The sequence below is a fragment of the Diabrotica virgifera genome, chromosome 6 (genome assembly GCF_917563875.1).
Source record: "Diabrotica virgifera virgifera chromosome 6, PGI_DIABVI_V3a".
Classification (NCBI taxonomy): domain Eukaryota; kingdom Metazoa; phylum Arthropoda; class Insecta; order Coleoptera; family Chrysomelidae; genus Diabrotica; species Diabrotica virgifera.
In genome coordinates, this window is record NC_065448.1 from 81,060,634 (window position 1) to 81,080,792 (window position 20,159).

General features: G+C 31.3%; 2 protein-coding genes across 4 annotated transcripts in view; one reads left to right on the forward strand and one right to left on the reverse strand.

The window, feature by feature from the left end:
• Positions 1–7,869, forward strand: part of LOC114335755 (perlucin) — a 60,754-nt gene extending 52,885 nt beyond the window's left edge. Inside the window, exon 4 of the mRNA XM_028286051.2 lies at positions 7,568–7,869. Coding sequence (XP_028141852.1) covers positions 7,568–7,833 — 266 coding nt within the window. The 3' untranslated portion in view covers positions 7,834–7,869. The remainder of the gene's footprint in view (positions 1–7,567) is intronic.
• LOC126886472 (uncharacterized) overlaps positions 1–20,159 on the reverse strand; it is a 614,879-nt gene that overhangs the window by 568,053 nt on the left and 26,667 nt on the right. The gene's annotated exons all lie outside the window — the stretch shown is intronic.

The following is a 20,159-nucleotide window of genomic DNA, read 5'->3' on the forward strand; positions in this document are numbered from 1 at the left end:
GCTTTCCTCTTGCTTCGCTGCGAAAGTAGGCACCTGGGTGATTCCATAGGCATCTCCAAAGAATTTCCTAGAGGGGTATATTTTAATCCAATTTTAATTAAAATAATTTAATTAGTAGCGTGATCGCTACAAGTCGAGAGACACATAATAGAAGTAATAAAGGATATGTACAAAAATAATACAAATACAGTAAGAACCAATAACGAGGAATCCAGAGAATTTACTACAAGTCAAAACGTCAAACAGGGATGCGTGCTGAGTCCACTGCTATTCTCAGTGGTACTGGATGAAGCGATAAAGAAAGCCAAGAGAAGAATGAGAAAACTAACATTAGGATACTGGCAAATGAAACGGACTCAACTAAGTATCGGAGCTACTATTTGCAGACGACATGGTATTGATAGCAGAAAACCGAGAAGACTTACAGAACAATCTTGAAATCCTAGAAGAAGAACTATCAAACATAAATATAAAAATTAATACAGAGAAAACAAAAACAATGATAATTTCAAATACGAGGGAGACACACGCAATAGAATTAGACAGGAAACAACTAGAGCAAGTGGAATATTTTAAATACCTAGGAGTAATAATCGAATCAAATGGTAAACAAGACATGGAAATAAACGAGAGAATGGGACGAACAGGAAGCTTATTTAACACTATAAAAACAACATTTTTGGGAAAAAAAGAGATACCGGAGAAAGTAAAATCGGCAGTCGTTAAACCAGTAGTTAGACCAACAATCATGTACCTATAGCAGCGAGACATGGCCATTGACGGGGAGACAAAAATCCAGAGTCAATGCTATGGAAATGAGGTTCCTGAGGAAAATAGCAAACAGAAAGAGGACAGACAAAATACGAAACGAAACAATTAGACAAAACCTAAAACTAGAACCAATCAATGAAAAAATACTAGAGGGACAACTTATATGGTTCGGGCACGTGTGTAGAATATCGAAAGAGAGGCTAACAAAACGAGTGTTCGAAACGAGAGTTCAGGGAAAAACAAAAGAGGAAGACCAAGAGTTATGTGGGTAGATGAAATCAGAAAAGAAGTCGAGAAGAAGGGATTGACATTGGAAAGTGCAAGAAACCTAACGCAAGATCGGAGCCTCCACCAACCTTACACCTAAAGGTAGAAAGGCTTAGGACTAAGTAAGTAAGATAACACCTCTAACTGGTCCCTAGAAAATGTATAAACTCTACTGAAAAATAAGCTGTTAAATACCACGATATTGCCTATTAAAAATATTCATACAGAGAAAGAACTTGATATTCACCAGCCACCTAGGGAAATAACTTGACAAGTCTATTTGATTGCGTCAACGTTAGCATTATCAATGGCGTTACAACTCTTCGTGAGCCTTTGCCGAGTTTACTATTGCCTTCCGTGTTTGTCGGTCCTGTGCAACTAATTCACTTTATCTCACTCCCATTTTCTCCAGATCTTTGACTCCATATTTCCACCTTTTTCTAGTATAGGCCGTCCTACAGACCGTCTTATATTTGGCATTTCCCAGAACACATTGTTTATAAGAAAAACGATAAAATCCTTTATAAAAGGTATATTTGTTAAAATCCCTAAAAAGGGCTACATCACAAAACTAGTTTTCGATCGGATGACCCATCATCATTAGTGTTTACGTGAATCTAACATGCTGACCAACAAAATACAAAAATATGTGGGTAAAAACCCTTTACAATGGATCCGTCATGGGAACATAGATGAATGATGTGAACTTAAACATGGATGTCTAAAATATCCAATGTATTATGCTCTAGATACCAGTGAGCTCGAATTTGACTTGTTCACATGATAACTATGTTACCGTTAAAACCCGATTTCATTTAAAATCCGAATTTACTAGGAAAAACTAGTTTTAACTAAGCGCTTTAGACAATTCTAGTTTTAACTAGTCAAAACTAAATTTGACTGCTAAATTCAGTTAAAACTAGAAATCGCGAACGGATTTCATTTAGAGTAATTTATATGCGATTCTCTTATGATTGCATATCGATCAAATCTACCTGACAGCGACTATTCATTTCTGAATGCAATATAGGTTTGGGCACAAAACCTCTATTCGTTTGTATATTTTTACTCTTCTTTCGTTGGCAGGTTTCACACATTGGTATAAAAGTATTGATCATATCAATAAAAAGTTATATTTGCCTATTTTCTGGCGGTTTCAGTCTTGAACCTATCCCGATTTTGAAAAATTTGATGGGATCAATTTTAGAAGCTAACTTTTTTATTTCGCCAACTTCAACAATTCTAAATCAAATCTTGAATGGGTTGCATGTGAGAGTTCATTTTAAATGAAGTAAAAGTCAGACTTACTCTCAATCTTTATTATAACTTCCGACGACCGGTTTCGCTCTTTAAAATTTGTAGAGCATCTTCAGGTCAAAGGTAACAAGTTACAAAATGCTACAAACAAAAACCAGAGTTAGGAAATTGTCTGGTTGTAAAAGAACAACCAGACAATGTCCTAACTCTGGTTTTTGTTTGTAGCATTTTGTAACTTGTTACCTTTGACCTGAAGATGCTCTACAAATTTTAAAGAGCGAAACCGGTCGTCGGAAGTTTTAATAAAGATTGAGAGTAAGTCTGACTTTTACTTCATTTAATTCTAAATCATTTTAGTCTTCGATTTTGTAATGGTGTTTTCTTGGCAGACAGTTCCGCATCTTGTATTTCGACCATTAATTTATTATATATGCTTTTGGTCACAACATTGTAGTGACTTTCTTTCTTCTCTGTCTCTTCTATTTGTAAAATAATTTCCAAAACCCGTTCTTTTCACGTTCTTGTATCTCTGCTCTCAATCTGATCTTCGATATTATCACTAATGGTGAATAATACACAGTGCTGTAATATAACCAATAAAAACGATGCAAAACAATCAACAGTTTCACACACTACTTTGCTATCGACCAGCCGCCTTCGTCATTAACACTACCCCGACCAAGCCGTAATTGTCTCTTGCAACAATAATTATTGTAACTGGTATTCGCCAGTAATTCCAAAAAAGCTATTTTGAACTAGTATAAACTACTCTAAATGAAATCCGTTCGGGATTTCTAGTTTTAACTGAATATAGCAGTCCAATCTAGTTTTGACTAGTTAAAACTAGAATTGTCTAAAGCTCATAGTTAAAACTAGTTTTTCCTAGTAAATTCGGGTTTTACCTGAAATCGGGTTTTAACGGTAACAACTATATGTCTCTGGTCCGTGGGGCTAAATGGAGAACACATTATCTACATATTATATCCACCATACTATGGGTTGTTTGGCTTGTTTGTGAAATAATAACGTAGGGTGGAATGCACTTAAGGAATAAAATTATTTCTGTCCTTGTTTTAAAAAAATTTAAAAACGCTGAGGTCTGTCGATTTTTATACAGAGTGAGTTTTATATATGGAAACTCTCAATTATCTCGGAAAGGGCTTATACGATTTTTTTTAGATTTTAATAAGTATGGGTTTTCTAATGCGACCGATATTATAGTGGTAATTACATTGTTGTCATATTTTCCGTTTTTCTGGAAATCTAATTAACTTTCGTATTTCAAATGGAACCCTCTGTATATTTTTTGAGTTTTGAAGTCCTTAAGAAATACTGATTAGTTTTCATGTTATATTCCCTATACCTAAGTTTTATAATTTCGGAGTTATTGTTACACTTATTTAAAAAAAATTTAAATAAATTATAAAAATCCATTTTTCGGCCCTAGTACACATTATTTTAGGTTCTTTGGATCATTGGAAACAAAAAGTTTTTGTGTGATTTTTCTCTAAAATTAATAGTTTCCGAGTTGTAAACAATTTAAAACTAAAAAAATCGAATAATGACAATTTTCAAAGTTCAAAAACACAAATAAAAATTATTATTTTTGAAACTGCGAAGCAACTAAATTCAAGTTCAAGCCTTATTTTATCAGCTAGCTATAAGTATTTTGAGCTTGTTTCATAGTAAAACATTGTTTTTTAGTTGTTAATGCGATCTCCCGTCCTCTCATATGCGCTTCATTAACAATTATTAAATAGCAATGTTTTAGAATAAAACGTGCCAAAAATCTTATGAGGAGCTCCTAGAAGAAGGGTTGAACTTGAATTTAGGTACTTACTAATTTCAAAAATTATACTTGTTACTTATGTTTTTGAACCTTGAATATCGTCATTATTCGATTTTTTCAGTCTTAAATTGTTTATAACGCGAAAACGATTAACTTTAGAGAAAATTTACTCAAGACCTTATTTGTTTCCAATGATCCAAAGAAGATAAAATATTGTCTACCCGGGCTGCAAAAATTGATTTTTATAATTTCTTTAAAATGATTTTTTAATAAAATGTAGCAATTACTTCGAAATTAGGGCATTTAGGTATAGAGAATATAACATGAAAAATAATCGGAATATCTTATGGACTTCAAAACGCAAAAAATATACAGGATGTTCCATTTAAAATAAGAAAGTTCATAAGATTTCCAGAAAAACGGAAGATCTGACAACAATGTGATTATCACTATAATATCGGCCGCGTTAGAAAGCCGTTTCGAGTTGGAATAAATTCATTTTCTCGTGAATGTGTGATTTTAGAGAGAAATTTTTAACAGGTCGATTTTTGTTTTTAAATTATGATTTTTTGGCATGTTTATCATACTAGTGACGTCATCGATCTAAGCGTGATGGCGTAACCGATGATTTTTTAAATGAGAGTAAGGGTCGTATAATAGCTCCGTTGAAAGGTTATTTAATTCTCTATTCATTAATATAAACATTAATATGACTATTTTTACAGGGTGTCCAAAAAACTATTTTTGTATCTAATTTATTTAATGAATTTTGAATGTATCTAATTTATTTAATTCAAGATAAATTTTACTGCTGTCAGAAAACAGAAAAAAATGTTTATTTGACAAATACGACTCCTTCATTAGCTTGCAAAAGGGCTTCCTGGCAGATGCTTTCACTATACACATTAAATAGCAGTGGTGACAAAATGCATCCCTGTCGTACTCCTCTACGTATTCTCATTGCTTGTGATATCTCATTTTCTATTTTGACGTTAGCTTTCTGATGCCAATATAAGTTGAGAATTATTCGCACATCATTATTATCTATGTCTTTTCTTTCAAGAATATCTCTTAGCTTATCGTGGCGTATTCTGTCAAACGCTTTTTAAAAATCGATAAAACATACATGTCCTTCTTGGTTAACGTCTAGGTATCTTTGTGTAAGAACATCCATATCGAAGAGAGCTTCTCGAGTACCTAGTCCTTTTCAGCGTGTTTCATTAGGAATGTCCAATCGCTGAGTTGTAGATTCTATGTAGATCACAATATATTAAGATTCAACCCAAATCACTTAAATAAAATATGGCTCCTTACTAAGTTATAAAGTGTTTTATTTAAAAACTTAAAAACTATTTTTACCCAGTACTTTAAAACTATTTGACTTATCCTTATCATACCTGGTAGAAAGTACTTGGTATACACTCTACTAAATTATGATAAATCAACGTTTCTAGCTAATACCAGAGGCGTACAAAATGGGATAGTGAATGGTTGACCCTTTTCAAATTCTACGCCACTGAGGGAATTACTATTTTAGCCCAATTTTTCGATTTTCCATTACTATCTGTGTAAATAATAGACCCTTCATTATTAACGATAAAGTCATTAGTTTTCGAGATACTTGAAGTTAAAAATAAAACGGCACAGCTGTTTTGATTAATGATTTGAAGTATATTATTTACATAAAAAGTACTGGTAAATCTAAAAAATTACACTAAAATAGCAATTCCGACAGGGCGTAGAATTTGGGAAGCGTCAACCAGCCACTTTCCCCCGTCGTACGTCTATGGTAGCAGCCAGAAACGATTATTTACCATAATTTAGTAAGGCGTAGAATACCCACGCTTTCTGCCACTTATGATAAGGATACGTCAAATAGTTTTAAAGTACCTACTGGGTACAAATAGTTTTTTAATATTAATTATATATGAATCATATCATAAATTAATCAAAATAACCGTGCCGATTTATTTTTAACTTCAAATCTCTCGAAAACTAATGACTTTATCGTTACCAATGAACAGTAAAATATTTACATTAGTCCTGTCGCCAGGGGGGGTAAAACGGCCTTCTTAATTCAGATGGACTTACCCAAGGTTTTTTTATGTATTTTGGCCCGTAGAACACGAATTTTTTGGGTAACAGTTGATCCGGATGTCGATAAGATTTTTATAAACAAAGAACTTGAGGAATTACATAACAGCGATTTCTCGGAAAACAAAACATTTTTTTGTATTTTTTGGGTCATTCTAACCAAAAAATGTTCTTTCAAGTTTTTTCGTAGGATGCATAGTTTTCGAGATAAACGCGGTTGAACTTTCAAAAAATGGAAAAATTGCAATTTTTGAACCCGAATAACCTTTGAATAAAAAATAAAATAGCAATTCTGCTTACCGCCTTTAAAAGTTTGAGTCAAATTGTATCTGTTTTGAATATTTGCATTGATAAAAATTTATTTTTTGATTGTTAAAAAAAGCTATAAACATATAGTGTTTCCCGTGCCTAATACATTCGTTTTAATGCATGCTACATAGAAATAGCCCCGTTTGCACTTCTACCTCTGCTATCTACTCGTTCGATTTTAAATGAGAAATCATTGAAAACATCACTCAAGCACTAGCTGTTTATAGCTTTGTTTAACAATAAAATAATAAATATTTAGCAATACAAATAATTAAAACCGATAAAATTTGACTTGAACTTTCAAATTCGGTAAGCAGAATTGCTATTTTGTTTTTTAATCAAAAGTTATTCGGGTTCAAAAATTGCAATTTTTCGATTTTTTGAAAGTTCAACCGCGTTTATCTCGAAAACTATGCATCCTACGAAAAAATTTGTAGGAACATTTTTTGGTTAGAATGACCCAAAAAATACAAAAAAATGTTTTGTTTTGCGAGAAATCGCTGTTATGTGATTCCTCAACTTCTTGGTTTATAACAATCTTATCGACATCCGGATCAACTGTTACCCAAAAAATTCGTGTTCTACAGGTCAAAATACATAAAGAAATCTTGGGTAAGTCCATCTGAATACAGTAGGCCGTTGTACCCCCCCTGGCGACAGGACTACATATACAGTATTAGAAAATCAAAAAATTATGCTAAACTAGTAATTCCCCAGTGGCGTAGATTTTGGTAAGGGTCAACCATTCACTTTACCCTATCGTACGCCTCTGGTAATAGCCAGAAACGTTTGTTTATCATAATTTAGTAAATTGTATAGTAGCCACACTCTCTGAGAAGTATAATCAGGATGCGTCAAATACATAGTTTTAAAGCACCGGTTAAAATAGTTTTTAAATTTTTAAATAAAACACCCTGTAACTTAGTAAGGAGCCACATTTTATTTAAGTAATTTGGGTTCAATCTTAATATTTTGTGGTCTAGAATCTACAAATCAGAGATTGGACCGTCTTAATGAAACACCCTGTATATTCTTATATTTCTACTGAGTCACTTTTAAATGGATTTTTTTATGTTTCAGGCAAAGGTTTTGAATATTGGACATCAGGTACGAGACTAATTGACGGAAATAAGTGGGTATGGTTCCCCTATGGCGACTTAATAGAATACACAAGATGGTCAAACGGTCAACCTAGTGATCCAAATGGAGAAAAATGTTTACAAGTTTGGAAAGTTGATGACAATTGGGGGTTACAATGGAATGACAGACCATGCGATGTCCGCTTTCATTTCATTTGTGAAAGATATGACTCTCAAAATCAGGGGAGAGGACAGTCAATATTGTAATATGTTTGAAAATAATAAACATTATGATTATCAGTACATTTGACTATTTTTTTTAAGTTTTTGACTGACAATCCAATCATTTTTCTCATAGTTGACACGGTAATATCACACTTCAATATTTACCTTTTGTTTTGGTAATATGTATATTAAAACGGCTTTGGCAATCGACACAATATAAAATTAATGCTGTTGTGTGTTAGAACTTGAGAAGTCTTATAAAAAGAGAGCCATTAAAATACTCGCATTAATCATTAAAACAACAGAACAATATCAATTATAATTATTTATCATTAAAAATGTTAGAAAAAATAATCTTCTTCTTAGAACACGGACATAATATGTACACCAACCAGCTCTCATACAAATTGAGTACACAGACCACAATCACCACTATGTAAAACAACTAAAAAAACGTTAAGCTATTTCACCGATTATTAGACAAGAAACACCAAATTTTCGAAACAAAACTAAAATAATTTATTTAATCTTATAATAAATATAATAATAATAACAAATTAGGTACTTCAGGAAAATAAGCAAAAATTAGACAATGTTCGGAACACTGAATTATCCAGGTATCTGATAACTCTTAGATATTATAGCGACGGGTTTTTGACAAAATATCGTAAGCATCAATTTTCCGAAAATGGGATTTTTATCTTAAATGGTTCCTTACGATAGTTTACAGCTGATTCAAAATAATTTTTTCCATAATAACACCCTATTTAGACACCATAAGTGTCTAAAATTGAATTTCATTTTTATCGTAACCACCGCATTTCAACCTCATTTTGTGCCTTTGGTATCGTAAACGGCAAGGTAGTACCGACAGATGATAGTAAGCGCCATAAATATTGTCGGTTAAGTTTGCATATTTTGCCGCTTACGATAAGATTAAATGACCCAAATGACCATTAGGATTACTCAGCGTTATCTTAAATGTGTTAGAAAGTGCAATTTTTTTTCCCTAGAACAATTTAAAACGAAAATAGTGGTAGTTTTGATAAATCCTCTTATTCAATAGATGCGGTAAGTTTTTAATACTTGTTTTTACGGTTTATTGTCTTTTTAATGGAATTTGAAGTCTAATTTACTAATTTGGTAATGACATAAATTATGTTTTTTAGTTGTTATTGTCAGTGGCAAATGGTCAGAGGAGGCAAGGGAGGCTTAGCCTCCCCATACATTTTTTAAACATGCTACACTGTTTTGTTTACTTTGCTATTTTGCTTCGCGTTAGAGATATCGGAAAAAGTTATTTGAACAAGTTGTTCCAAATCGGTCTACCCCAAAATCCCGACAGCCAAAATCCCGACAGCCACAATCCCGACGGCCAAAATCCCGACACGCCAGAATCCCGACAGGATTGATAAGTTTCTTTTAAACATAGAATTACATTTATTTCTTGTTTTTTGTTTACGGTCATCTTTTTCTTATTTTTTGTTACCAAACAAAAGTACTTACCATTTAACCCTGCTGTCCCGTTCGAGTCAAGTACACAAATGTACTGTTCGGGTCAATATGACCCAACCATGGTTTACTCTCCTTAATCGAAACAAAATAAGCTAATGGTGATAAATAAAACTTTATTAACAAGAAATTATGGTTAATTAAACAAAAATTATGTTGTTAATGTAAATTAAACCTTATTAACAAAAATAAAAGGCATTTTTTCTTTCAAGAAAGCCTATTAACAAATATCTAAAAAAATTTAATGTAGTTTACAACTGGGACCGTAATAAAAAGGATGGATTTTCCAAATATGTTTGTAATATATACAACATAAAATTAGTCTTGTTATCGATTTTAGGGCAAGTTTACAGCGTGCTTGTTTAGCAGGCGGAGTTAGATTGTTCATGGAAGGTTCACTAGGATTTCCATCTTGTCTACTTTTTCCTGCTCGTGTCCTTTTTACCAGTTCGTGAGAGCCTTTAGTTATTGGTATATTTTTTCTGGAAATGATGACTGGTTTCATTAGTTTTTTCCCAATTCCTCAAGAAAAAATCCGCCGATTTCCCAATTTATTGGTATTCTATTGGATATTTATTGATACCCATAACACGAACCCGTTTTAGGCAGAAATGTCCAGCAGAGTAGAAAAAACAATCATTGGCCAGCGATTTATCTCTTCCAACATGTATACGTGCCAATAAGCTAATCTAAAGTATACACTGCTCCCTTATTGGAATTGTAATCTAAAATAATTTGGGGCTATTTTATTTGATGAAAGTGTTGCATGATGCATCGATTCATGGTGCAAAGTACTGATAAATCAACAGTTCTATTATTTTTAGGAATATTGTCAACAACAGTGGTATATTTCATGAAGCAAAAAAGACGAGCTATGAACTTCTTTATTTGCGATTTTTGCTAAAAGCTCCGGTTTATTTTACTTATAATCCCCGGCATTGTGTCTACTTTGTTTTAGAAGAAATTGTCCTAAATTTTACGATGTCAAAAAGTTATTACACGTAATATTGTGGCCTTCCAAATCACTACTCAAGTCACACATCATACGCATTCCTGTATAGATCTGCAATTTTAGAGCATAATAAGTTTTTCTGTTCACAATTACAAAAAAACCCAAACTTTTGTGCCATGTTTCGCTGGCTTGCTTGGAATATACCATTTGAAGGGAGAGCGGTCTCTAAAGGCAACTAGTTGCTTATCGACGGTAACATTTTCATCAGAGTTAAAAAATTTTGGTACATTTTCTACCTATGTTTCATAAATTTCACGTATTGCAGCAAGTTTATCAAAACGTCTCCTATCCTGTCTAGTAGTTTTGTTATCAAAACATATTACTTGCAAACTTTTTGTAAATATATCAAGTGACATTGTTGATTGAAATATACTACGATCTTCATTCCACAAACTTTTATTTGATTCACCACGGGACTTATAAACTCGAGCTAAACATAAAACACCAATGTATGCTTGGAAACCAACAACTTTATTCATGTCTTTTCTGTTGGTTCCAAAGACATGCTGTTTGTCCATGTAGGTCATATTTATAATTTGGTTTGCAACTTCGTCCAGCTATACTACAGTTTATTTTACAAGTTTTAGCTTGCAGAAACCTGTTTATGTTTACAGACGTATCCGGCTGACAAACACACAGGTACTGCCAATATAGAATACTGCCAACTAACACACATACACAGGTAATTTTTAACGGTTTAAATACGCGGGTCACATTGACCCGAACGTACCCTAGGTAACAATTTCATTTTTATCAACAAAATCAGAAAGTTGATAGTTTATCTCATATGCAATCCAAAGACCTCATATTAGGTAATAAAGTCACGAAACACCAAATCGTTACGCCGCGTAATAATTTGTAAAATAAGAAATAAATTATTTTTTGGGTCAAATAGACCCGAACAGGACAGCAGGGTTAATATGAACTAATTTTCTAAATAAAATTTTTAACATGGGTATATGAATTAAATTATTTTTTTTGCCAATATATAGTCCAATAATATATGTATAATCAAATCCTGAATTCAAGTTTACTTTCATATAATAGATATTATCATGTCACTTACAACCTTCCATTTCAGTAAGTATTGCTTTTATATTATAAAATACAGTGTTTAATAATTTTTAAACGCTTTTATTTATTTCAATAGTTTGCGTCAAATCTTTAGACGTTAATTTGAGTGCCTTTTCTCATATGCAAATGAATGAAAATTTGCAGACATATGCATTCGCGGGAACAATACACGAATAATGAATATCAATTTTTTTTCTGTTTATTAATTGTTTAAATAAAAAAAAACGATTTTAATGGAAAATGCTTAAATTCTCTTGCTTTTTACAATGTAAAAACTTGAAACTTTTACGGATTGTAGCTAATGATATGAACTATACATAATTTCACTTTCTCCGGTAATTGTTTACGTTATACTTCATAAATAAACAATAAAGTTTCAAATTTTTTGCTGATTCCGACTACTTTTCATGTTAGCACATCATATGTTTTATACATATTTTAAGAAACATGACGATATATTTTAATGTTTGAAAAGTGTAAGACTAAAAAGTACAAAATAAAAAAATATGAAAAAAAATTTTAAAAAAACGCTTTTCTTTAGTTACGATTGACTAAAATTAAAAATATTATAAAAAAAATCAACTAAAAAGCAAAAAATAAAAAAAAATTGAAAAAAACACATTCGTTAAAGAAAAGCGTGGGTCGAAAACCGTTTATTCGATGAAAACGCGCCACGCTTTTCTTTAACGAATGTGTTAGATTTTTTCAATTTTTTTTATTTTTTATAATAGTATAGTACGCGTACTGATTAGTAAGTAATTAATTTTTTAATTTCAATACTCTATAATATGATTTGGTATTGCATTTGGAAAGGAAACAATAAATATTCAAAATGTAGTGGTCGGGATTGCATGTCGGGATTTTGGCCTGTCGGGATTCTGGCGTGTCGGTGTTTTGGCCGTCGGGATTTTGGCTGTCGGGATTTTGGGCGTCACCAGTTCCAAATAATAAGTCTGGATCCCGCGTATGAAAAAAAAGTTGATTAATAGCAGGCTGAAAATTTGTTAATAGCTTAAGGGTGTCTGGTCAGACAAAATTTGATATATGAGAACACTGGAACAGGGGAAGTTTTAAATGTGGAACAGGTTAAAAATTTGGAACGGTCAGACCACGAAAACGGCACATGTATTTTGTCCGACAGAACCGACTTAAACTCTCCAAACAGAGATTATATTCTCATGCAAAAATCAGAGTGCTATTTATCACCAAATTGGCGTTTTAATGAGTGGAACATGTAGAATATGTCAAATGACAAGAATTATGACAGGTGATAAATAGCAGTCTGATTTTTTGCATGAGAGTTTAATCTCTGTTCGGAGAGTTTAAGTGTGTTCTGTCGGACAAAATAAATGTGCCGTTTTCGTGGTCTGACCGTTCCAAATTTTTAACCTATTCCACAATTAAAACTGCCCCTGTTCCAGTGTTCCCATATATCAAAGTTTATCCGACTTGACACCATTAAACTATTAACAAATTTTCAGCTTGCTATTAATTAACTTTTTTTTCATACGCGGGATCCAGACCTATAATGTTCTAACCGCACATACCAGATTTCATCACAAGATTAGCACTTTTATTTTTTTCATTATTTGTAGTCAGGGTCCTAAACTGGACCGGAGGCTGCTGACCGGAAAGTCTTACTTGCTAGCTAATAAGGTCTCCTTAGCGCTGCATTATCGCTTAACGCACACGCTGCCCGGAGATTTAGCAAGGGCGGCTAATCGGCCAGCAGCCTCCGCTCCAATTTTAGGATCCTGACTAAAAATAATGAAAAAACTAAAAGTGCGAATTTTGTATGTTGGGTTAGAATAATATTTGCAATAACTTGTTCAAATAACTTTTTCCGATATATGTAATGCAAAGCAAAATATCGGTAATTTACCGTGTTTTTGGATTCGCAGTAGGCCGCTTTTAGAATTAATAAACTTCAGTTGAGTATCTTAAAAAATGTGAACCTTCAACCTGTATGGCCAAAACTTCAAATCTGTATTTATTTTGATATGCATATCTACTTACGGATATATAATTGTTAACAAATAAACGACACAAACTTTGGTAATACACTTTTACAATTAAATTAACTATTTTTAAAATGATATGATATTATGAAATTATGAATTATGATGGTATTAAAAAATGTTAATAAAAAATGGTCAAAAAAATGGGGCCTTAAATTAGATTTTTTGGCGGATTTTTATTTTAGTGCAAATAATACAGTTAGGTATAGCTTCCTCTATTGTAAAAATCACGAGCCGCCACGGGTTCTTGTGCAAATATCATAAATATTACATTTGCAACAAAAATATATCAACTTGTAGTAAGTTCACTGAAACCTGAAACAAATGTAGGGGAGTCAGTATAGAACGAATATTGAAACATAGTTTTTAATGCCAAACAACTTTTTTTATTAACAATTTTCGATATTGTGAAATATAAAGCTACTTTACTCTTGAACAAGATTCATATTTTTTGATATAACTCGTATAAAATTAATAAAATTTAATATCTGATAGTTTTTTTTAACCGATAATAAAAAATTATCAATAGGTTCCAAGTTACGCAGATATACTGTATAAGAGCTCAAAAAAATTACATTTATAATTTTTTAAGCTTGTTATTAAATATATTTTAGGTAAGTTGTACAGAAAAAAGGTTTTGATGACTTTGTACACACATTTTTTTAACTGACATTTTTGAATTATTGTATTACATTTTCTTTTATCTTTCTTAATTTCCTCAAAAAGAAGTTGTTTCTTTCATGTCTAAAGCAAAATAGTTTAGTGCATTTTAAAGGTTACATCTTAAGCTTTAAAAAACACCTATCAAATTTTAATATCTGTTCAAACTTGAGTAATACCCTCTTAAAGTGGTAGTAACTCTGTAAAACTACCAAGTTTTCAAAAATTACAGTTTTTGGGACGTCGCGCGTCGTATCATTTGAATTAAATTTTTTAGTTAAAGTACATTTTAATAAATAAAGTGTCTTAAATAAATAATTATTTACTAAAAATAATGTATGTGTTTTAAAGTGTTTACTAATTAATTAGGTACTAAATTTGTAAACAAATTGCATATTTGTAATGTACCTAAAAAATACATAAAAATTAAAAAAAGAAAGATCAAAATCAATTGAGTAGATTCGGAGATGTAGAAAATTTTAGTAGTGTGAAATGACTTTTTCGGTATAAAATTTGGACTCAAGCAAACGGCCATTAACTGGACCAAAAGCTGTTATTCAAATAATTCTTTTATTGAGACTTTTGTCAGTAAAAATCAGTAGACGCCTATCAAAATTTTCAATGTGTTTTAAATGTATTTTTTTTTTGGAATCTTAGGAAACTAATAAATATTTTTAAAAAATTTAAACGCACAATGACAGATTATATTATTACCGGGACCCAAAGTAACTCGAAAACCGACGAAAAACTTAATAAGTATAATGTTTATTTTAAGAGGAAAAGTGTGATTTTTAATTGCAAATATTTTATTCAAACGAAACTTTTTGTTTATACTAAGAGAGTTTCAGACCTAGCTAATAAAGTAATATTTTATTCTACGTTTAAATTTTTCAAAAATACTTATTAGTTTTCTCAGGATTTGAAAAAAATTAATACATTTAAAACACATTGAAAATTCTGACAGGCGTCAAAATTTTGCATTTTGCGCAGTTCCCCTTAATACCTTGACAACTAATAGCCATTGGCATTAATAATCATGTTGCAGTTATAAATAATTTGCTTTTATTCAATTTTACTTTTGCAAAACTTATCTATGGAAGTCTCTCCACATAATTTCCTTTACTTCTCGCCTCTCTAACGATAACTTTATTAAATCTTTATTATTAAAATAACTTTATAAGTTAAAAGAGTTTGAAAATTGTTTACTGTCTTCACGAAAGAATTGAAATTATTTTTACTTGCGGAAAAGTTGAAAAGTGTGCACGAACAAAAGACATTCAAATTGTAATTTAAGAAGGTATGCTATGGATTTGATGGCAAAGTTCTCTGAAACGGTTTCACTGGTAAATTGAAGAAGAAATAACTGTCAGTACTAAATAGGTAAGCTAAAAATAAAAAGATTTGATAATGCTATGTTGGCGACGAAAACCAAACTGAAAATAGATATGTTATGATCTTTTTATTTTCTATAATTGGTTCAAGTATTTTTAACAACAATTTCTCAAATATTTTGGATACATTTTGCTAATTGGTCATAATATTATGCCTTATTTAAGTTATTAAACTTATTCTTTAAGTTTTTCCCTGGTTTTGGCACCATTATATTATTCTTCCGCTACTCTAAAATGTTGCGAAAAATAACAGTTACCTGTACAGTTACCTGTGTTACCCCAGTAAGTTACTTAACTTACTGGGGTACCTTTTGTAAGGATTCCTCCGTTATAAAGTCGTATTCAGGAGATTTTTTGGCGTCTGCCAAATATCTGAAATTTTCCAAAATATTTGAAAATACGCCGAACAAATTTTATACTGCTTAGAGCATTAATTTTAAACTATTACATATTAATTACTCACCTATTTTATTTTTGATTGACTGTTTTGTGAATTAAGTTGTTGTTATAAAATTTAAATGACTAACAATAAAACCGTACCAATACCATTTATTTGAACTAAAAGAATTCTCAATTTAATAATTTTTATTTGCATTATAACTGTACAACATCTCGACATTATCCTCGACACCTAATATGGTAAAAGAGGCAACCGATTATGTATGTATGTATGTATGTATAACTGTACAACTTCTTTTAAGAGTACCTATCTAGATAACTTTATGATAAAATTTCTATATAGTCCATTGAAATGTTACATTTGTTAGGCCATAGCTTGAATTTGTTAGAGGAGTCAATTTTATTTTTTTTAATGTGTAGAGGGGATCAGTAGAAGCTTAAGTTCAAGATTTTGGGATCGCCACCCTTGTCCCCCGGCCGCCATCTTGGAAAAGGAGTGGAAACGGGTTTCGCGCTATATCTCGTAAACTACCAACCGTACTGAAAATATAATTAGAAAATTAAATTTTCTACAATTTTGTTTCTATTACTTTTTATCGTTAAGTGACCAAAAAAAGATTTAACAAAAATAAGTAAAAAATATTTAACAAGTTTTCTTTTGGAGGTTATAACTTCTTTTAGTTCATTTTACCATAAAATAATATTATAGCAATTTTGTAAAGTAGTCTGAGCAGATTATCGGTGAATAGGCCATTTTTGGGAATAGTTATTTACCAGCAATTTTATTCATCATCACGTAGCGCTACAACCCTGGGTGGGTCCTGGCTGACTGTACAACTTTCTTCCAATTTGTTCGGTTTTCCATCAACCTATGGTCAAATGGGATGTTCATTTTTCGGAGATCTGCTTGAATGTTATTTCTCCATCGCATTCTGGGACGTCCGAGTGGTCTTTTGCCTCCTGTAGGAATCTCCTCCCAAATTTATTGCTGGAATCGAATCTTATTATTCTATATATTAATAATATAGATATGCAAGGTCCGCAGATGGTGTGCTATTTTTTTATAAACAAAATGGCGACCGAAAATCGTGTGTTTTCAATTTTTGCTCTATAACTCCAAAGATTTTAACTTTACAGCAAAAACACCCAAATAAAAATTCACCGTTATTAAATTCTGCATGGAAACGTGTTTTTCCCGATTTACTTCGACAAAAATTTTCCCTGGAAAATGCGGGTTTTTCCAACAAAATCTTTAATTTTCAACTAATATTTTAGATAAGTAGTTGTTTATCGATAATTAAATAACATGGCAATATAAAAGCTCTTTCTACATAGATTACAATATCCAGAAGCCGATAGAAATTGAATAAACATTTTAGCAAAAATTGAATTGTAAATTAAAAATTTACGGTCGCTATAATATTCACAATAATTGTGATACATATGAATAACTATGAATTTTGCATAAAAAGATACTGTACCCATCTAACGTAGTTTACATAATTGAAATTGGACTATCTAAACGGCCTCAGGAATATTTTAAAGTTTTAAACAATTTTTTGGCTTAAAAACAAATAGAATATCTCGGGAAATATATAATTAAATTAAATCATCAAAACGTTATTGAAAAGAAAAGCGGCAGAACGATTATTTTAAAAGAAAAAACGTTTAACTGTAATAAGTGGTCCTTAGATAAAACCGGTCAAAGTTGACCCGTATTTACGGCAAAGATATAAACAATAGGATCATAATTTTCAAACCAATGCCTTTTTGTTTTTATCCTCTTTCCCTAGACCAATTTTCTTATCTTTAAAATACTCATAACATATATTATTATAATAAAAACTATTGACATTACGAGTGAAAATTGCCAAAAATAGCAAAATTCCAATCAAAAATTAGGTTGGAGAAAATGTAATCTCAAAGTTCAAAATCGGTATACGTAAAAAAAATGCATTTTCTCGGCTTCCCATGGAGCAATTTTCTTCATTCTTTTTTTGTTCCCAAGTAACTCGAGTAGAGCCATCTAACTAATGCATTATTAAATGTCAAAGTCGCTTTTGTTTTGTTATAATAAATTTATTTATTTATTTTAACAATTTTTTTAAATTTGTTTAAATACAGATTGTTTAAATAATTATACAACTTTCAAATGAGAATATTTGTGTTTTTAACGTTAAAAGGTAAATTTATCTAAAAAAGTCTGCAACTGGAAAAAATATGTAGTTTTCTTTTCTTATAAATAAATTAATCTATTATAATAAAACAAAAGCAAGTTTGACATTTAATAATGCATTAGTTAGATGGCTCTACTCGAGTTACTTGGGAACAAAAAAAGAATGAAGAAAATTGCTCCATGGGAAGCCGAGAAATCGCATTTTGTTAACGTATACCGATTTTGCTATTTTTGGCAATTTTCACTCGTAACATCGATAGTTTTTATTATAATAATATATGTTATGAGTATTTTAAAGAGATAAAAATTAATGTGGAGATAGGGGACAAAAATAAAAAGGTGATGGTTCGAAAATTATTATCCTATTGTTGATATCTTTGCCGTAAATGCAGGTTAATTTTGACCGGTTGTATCTCAGAAACCACTTATCACAATTAAACTTTTTTGCTTTTAAAAGAAGCATCCTGCCGCTTTTTTTCCACCACCGTTTTCATTATTTAATTTAATTTAATATTTCCCGAGATATTCTATTTGTTTTTAAGCCAAAATAGGGCCGTTTAAATAGTCCAATTTCAATTCTGTAAAGTACATTCGATAGGTAGAGTGTCCTTTTATATAAAAATCACAGCTTCCCTTATGTATCATAATTATTGTGGTTATTCGGCTTCTGTAATTATAATCTAGCAGAAAGAGCTTTTATATTATTTAATTATTGATAAACAATTACTTATCTAAAATTTTAGTTGAAATTTAAAGATTTTGTTGAAAATACCCTCATTTTCCGGGGAAAATTATCGTCAAAGTAAATCGGGAAAAACACGTTTCTAAGCAGAATTTAATTACAGTGAATTGTTAGCTGGGTGTTTTTTGGTGTACAGTTAAAATCTTTGGAGTTATAGAACAAAAATTGAAAAAAACACGACTTTCGGGCGCACATTATCTGCTGACTTTGGATACCTATATTATTAATATATAGAATCATAAGATTCGATTCCGATAAAATTGCTGGTAAATAACTTTTCCTTGTATGTTGCTAATTAGCCCAGAGTAAAGGGTTTTTCAGCGAAAAATTTTTACTATAAAGGTGTTTAATTCTATTTATTTATCTGGGTTTCACAGCGCTCCAAACTTGACCAGATTCTCGAATAATCATAGGGATACAATAAAAACAAAACGTTAGGCTTACTTTTCTATCTTTATATTTTTTTATTCATACAATTCATTATGACTTTGACATTCCTATGCTATTATTAATCTATTTTTGTCCTTTTCCCCACTATACAACTTAGAACGTTAAGCATATATAGAAAAGGCACAAGAAGTTATTTGAGAACAAATTCGCCGGTCCAGAAGAAGAATGACGCAACCGCAAAATTCAAAATTCTTCAAAAGAGCAAAAAAAAAACGATTTTTAAATATTTAGAACAGGGATTAAATGAAGAGTAATCGTCCAGGAACATCGGTAAAGCGTTTGTTTTTGACAACGATAGCTTTTATTTTCCATTATCTTAATTATCTTAATATAATCACCCCATTTTCAACCTATCTGCAGTTGCGTCATTATGCGTCGGAAACAAGTGACAAGATAACGTAACTACCCTTTAGTAGCTCAGCACATTTTTACAGTTCGGTCGTTTTTGTATCATCTGTACATAGTATTTTAGAAGCTAATTGCGCGATAAACAGGAATTGACAAAATTTGCAGTTACGTCATTCTTCTTCGGTACCGGACTGAATATCTGCCTGCTATTACTTTTATTATTATAATTTATGCTAGGTGGCACATCAGTCGGTTCCCCTCTACTTAACTAATTCCTACAGTTGTGCTACCTATTCCTATTTGCCCACGTGCAGTCGTATTATAAATTGTGAAAAGTATTTTGAATTTTATAGATAATACTAGTAAGAACCTTGAGGGTAAAATTTATATTTTTGTGATTAGATAAGCATTTTGTGTTTTTTGTAAGCGCGCATCATGAGTGGTGGATATTTTATTTGTAAGAAACCTCTGGGGAAAATTATTTGTCAGTTGGAAAGTCGAGCCATCTTTACTCACTGTTTTCGGCGAACAGTTTTCGTCACTTTTTATGGCGGAAATAAAGACGATTCTCTGGAAACACTGAGAT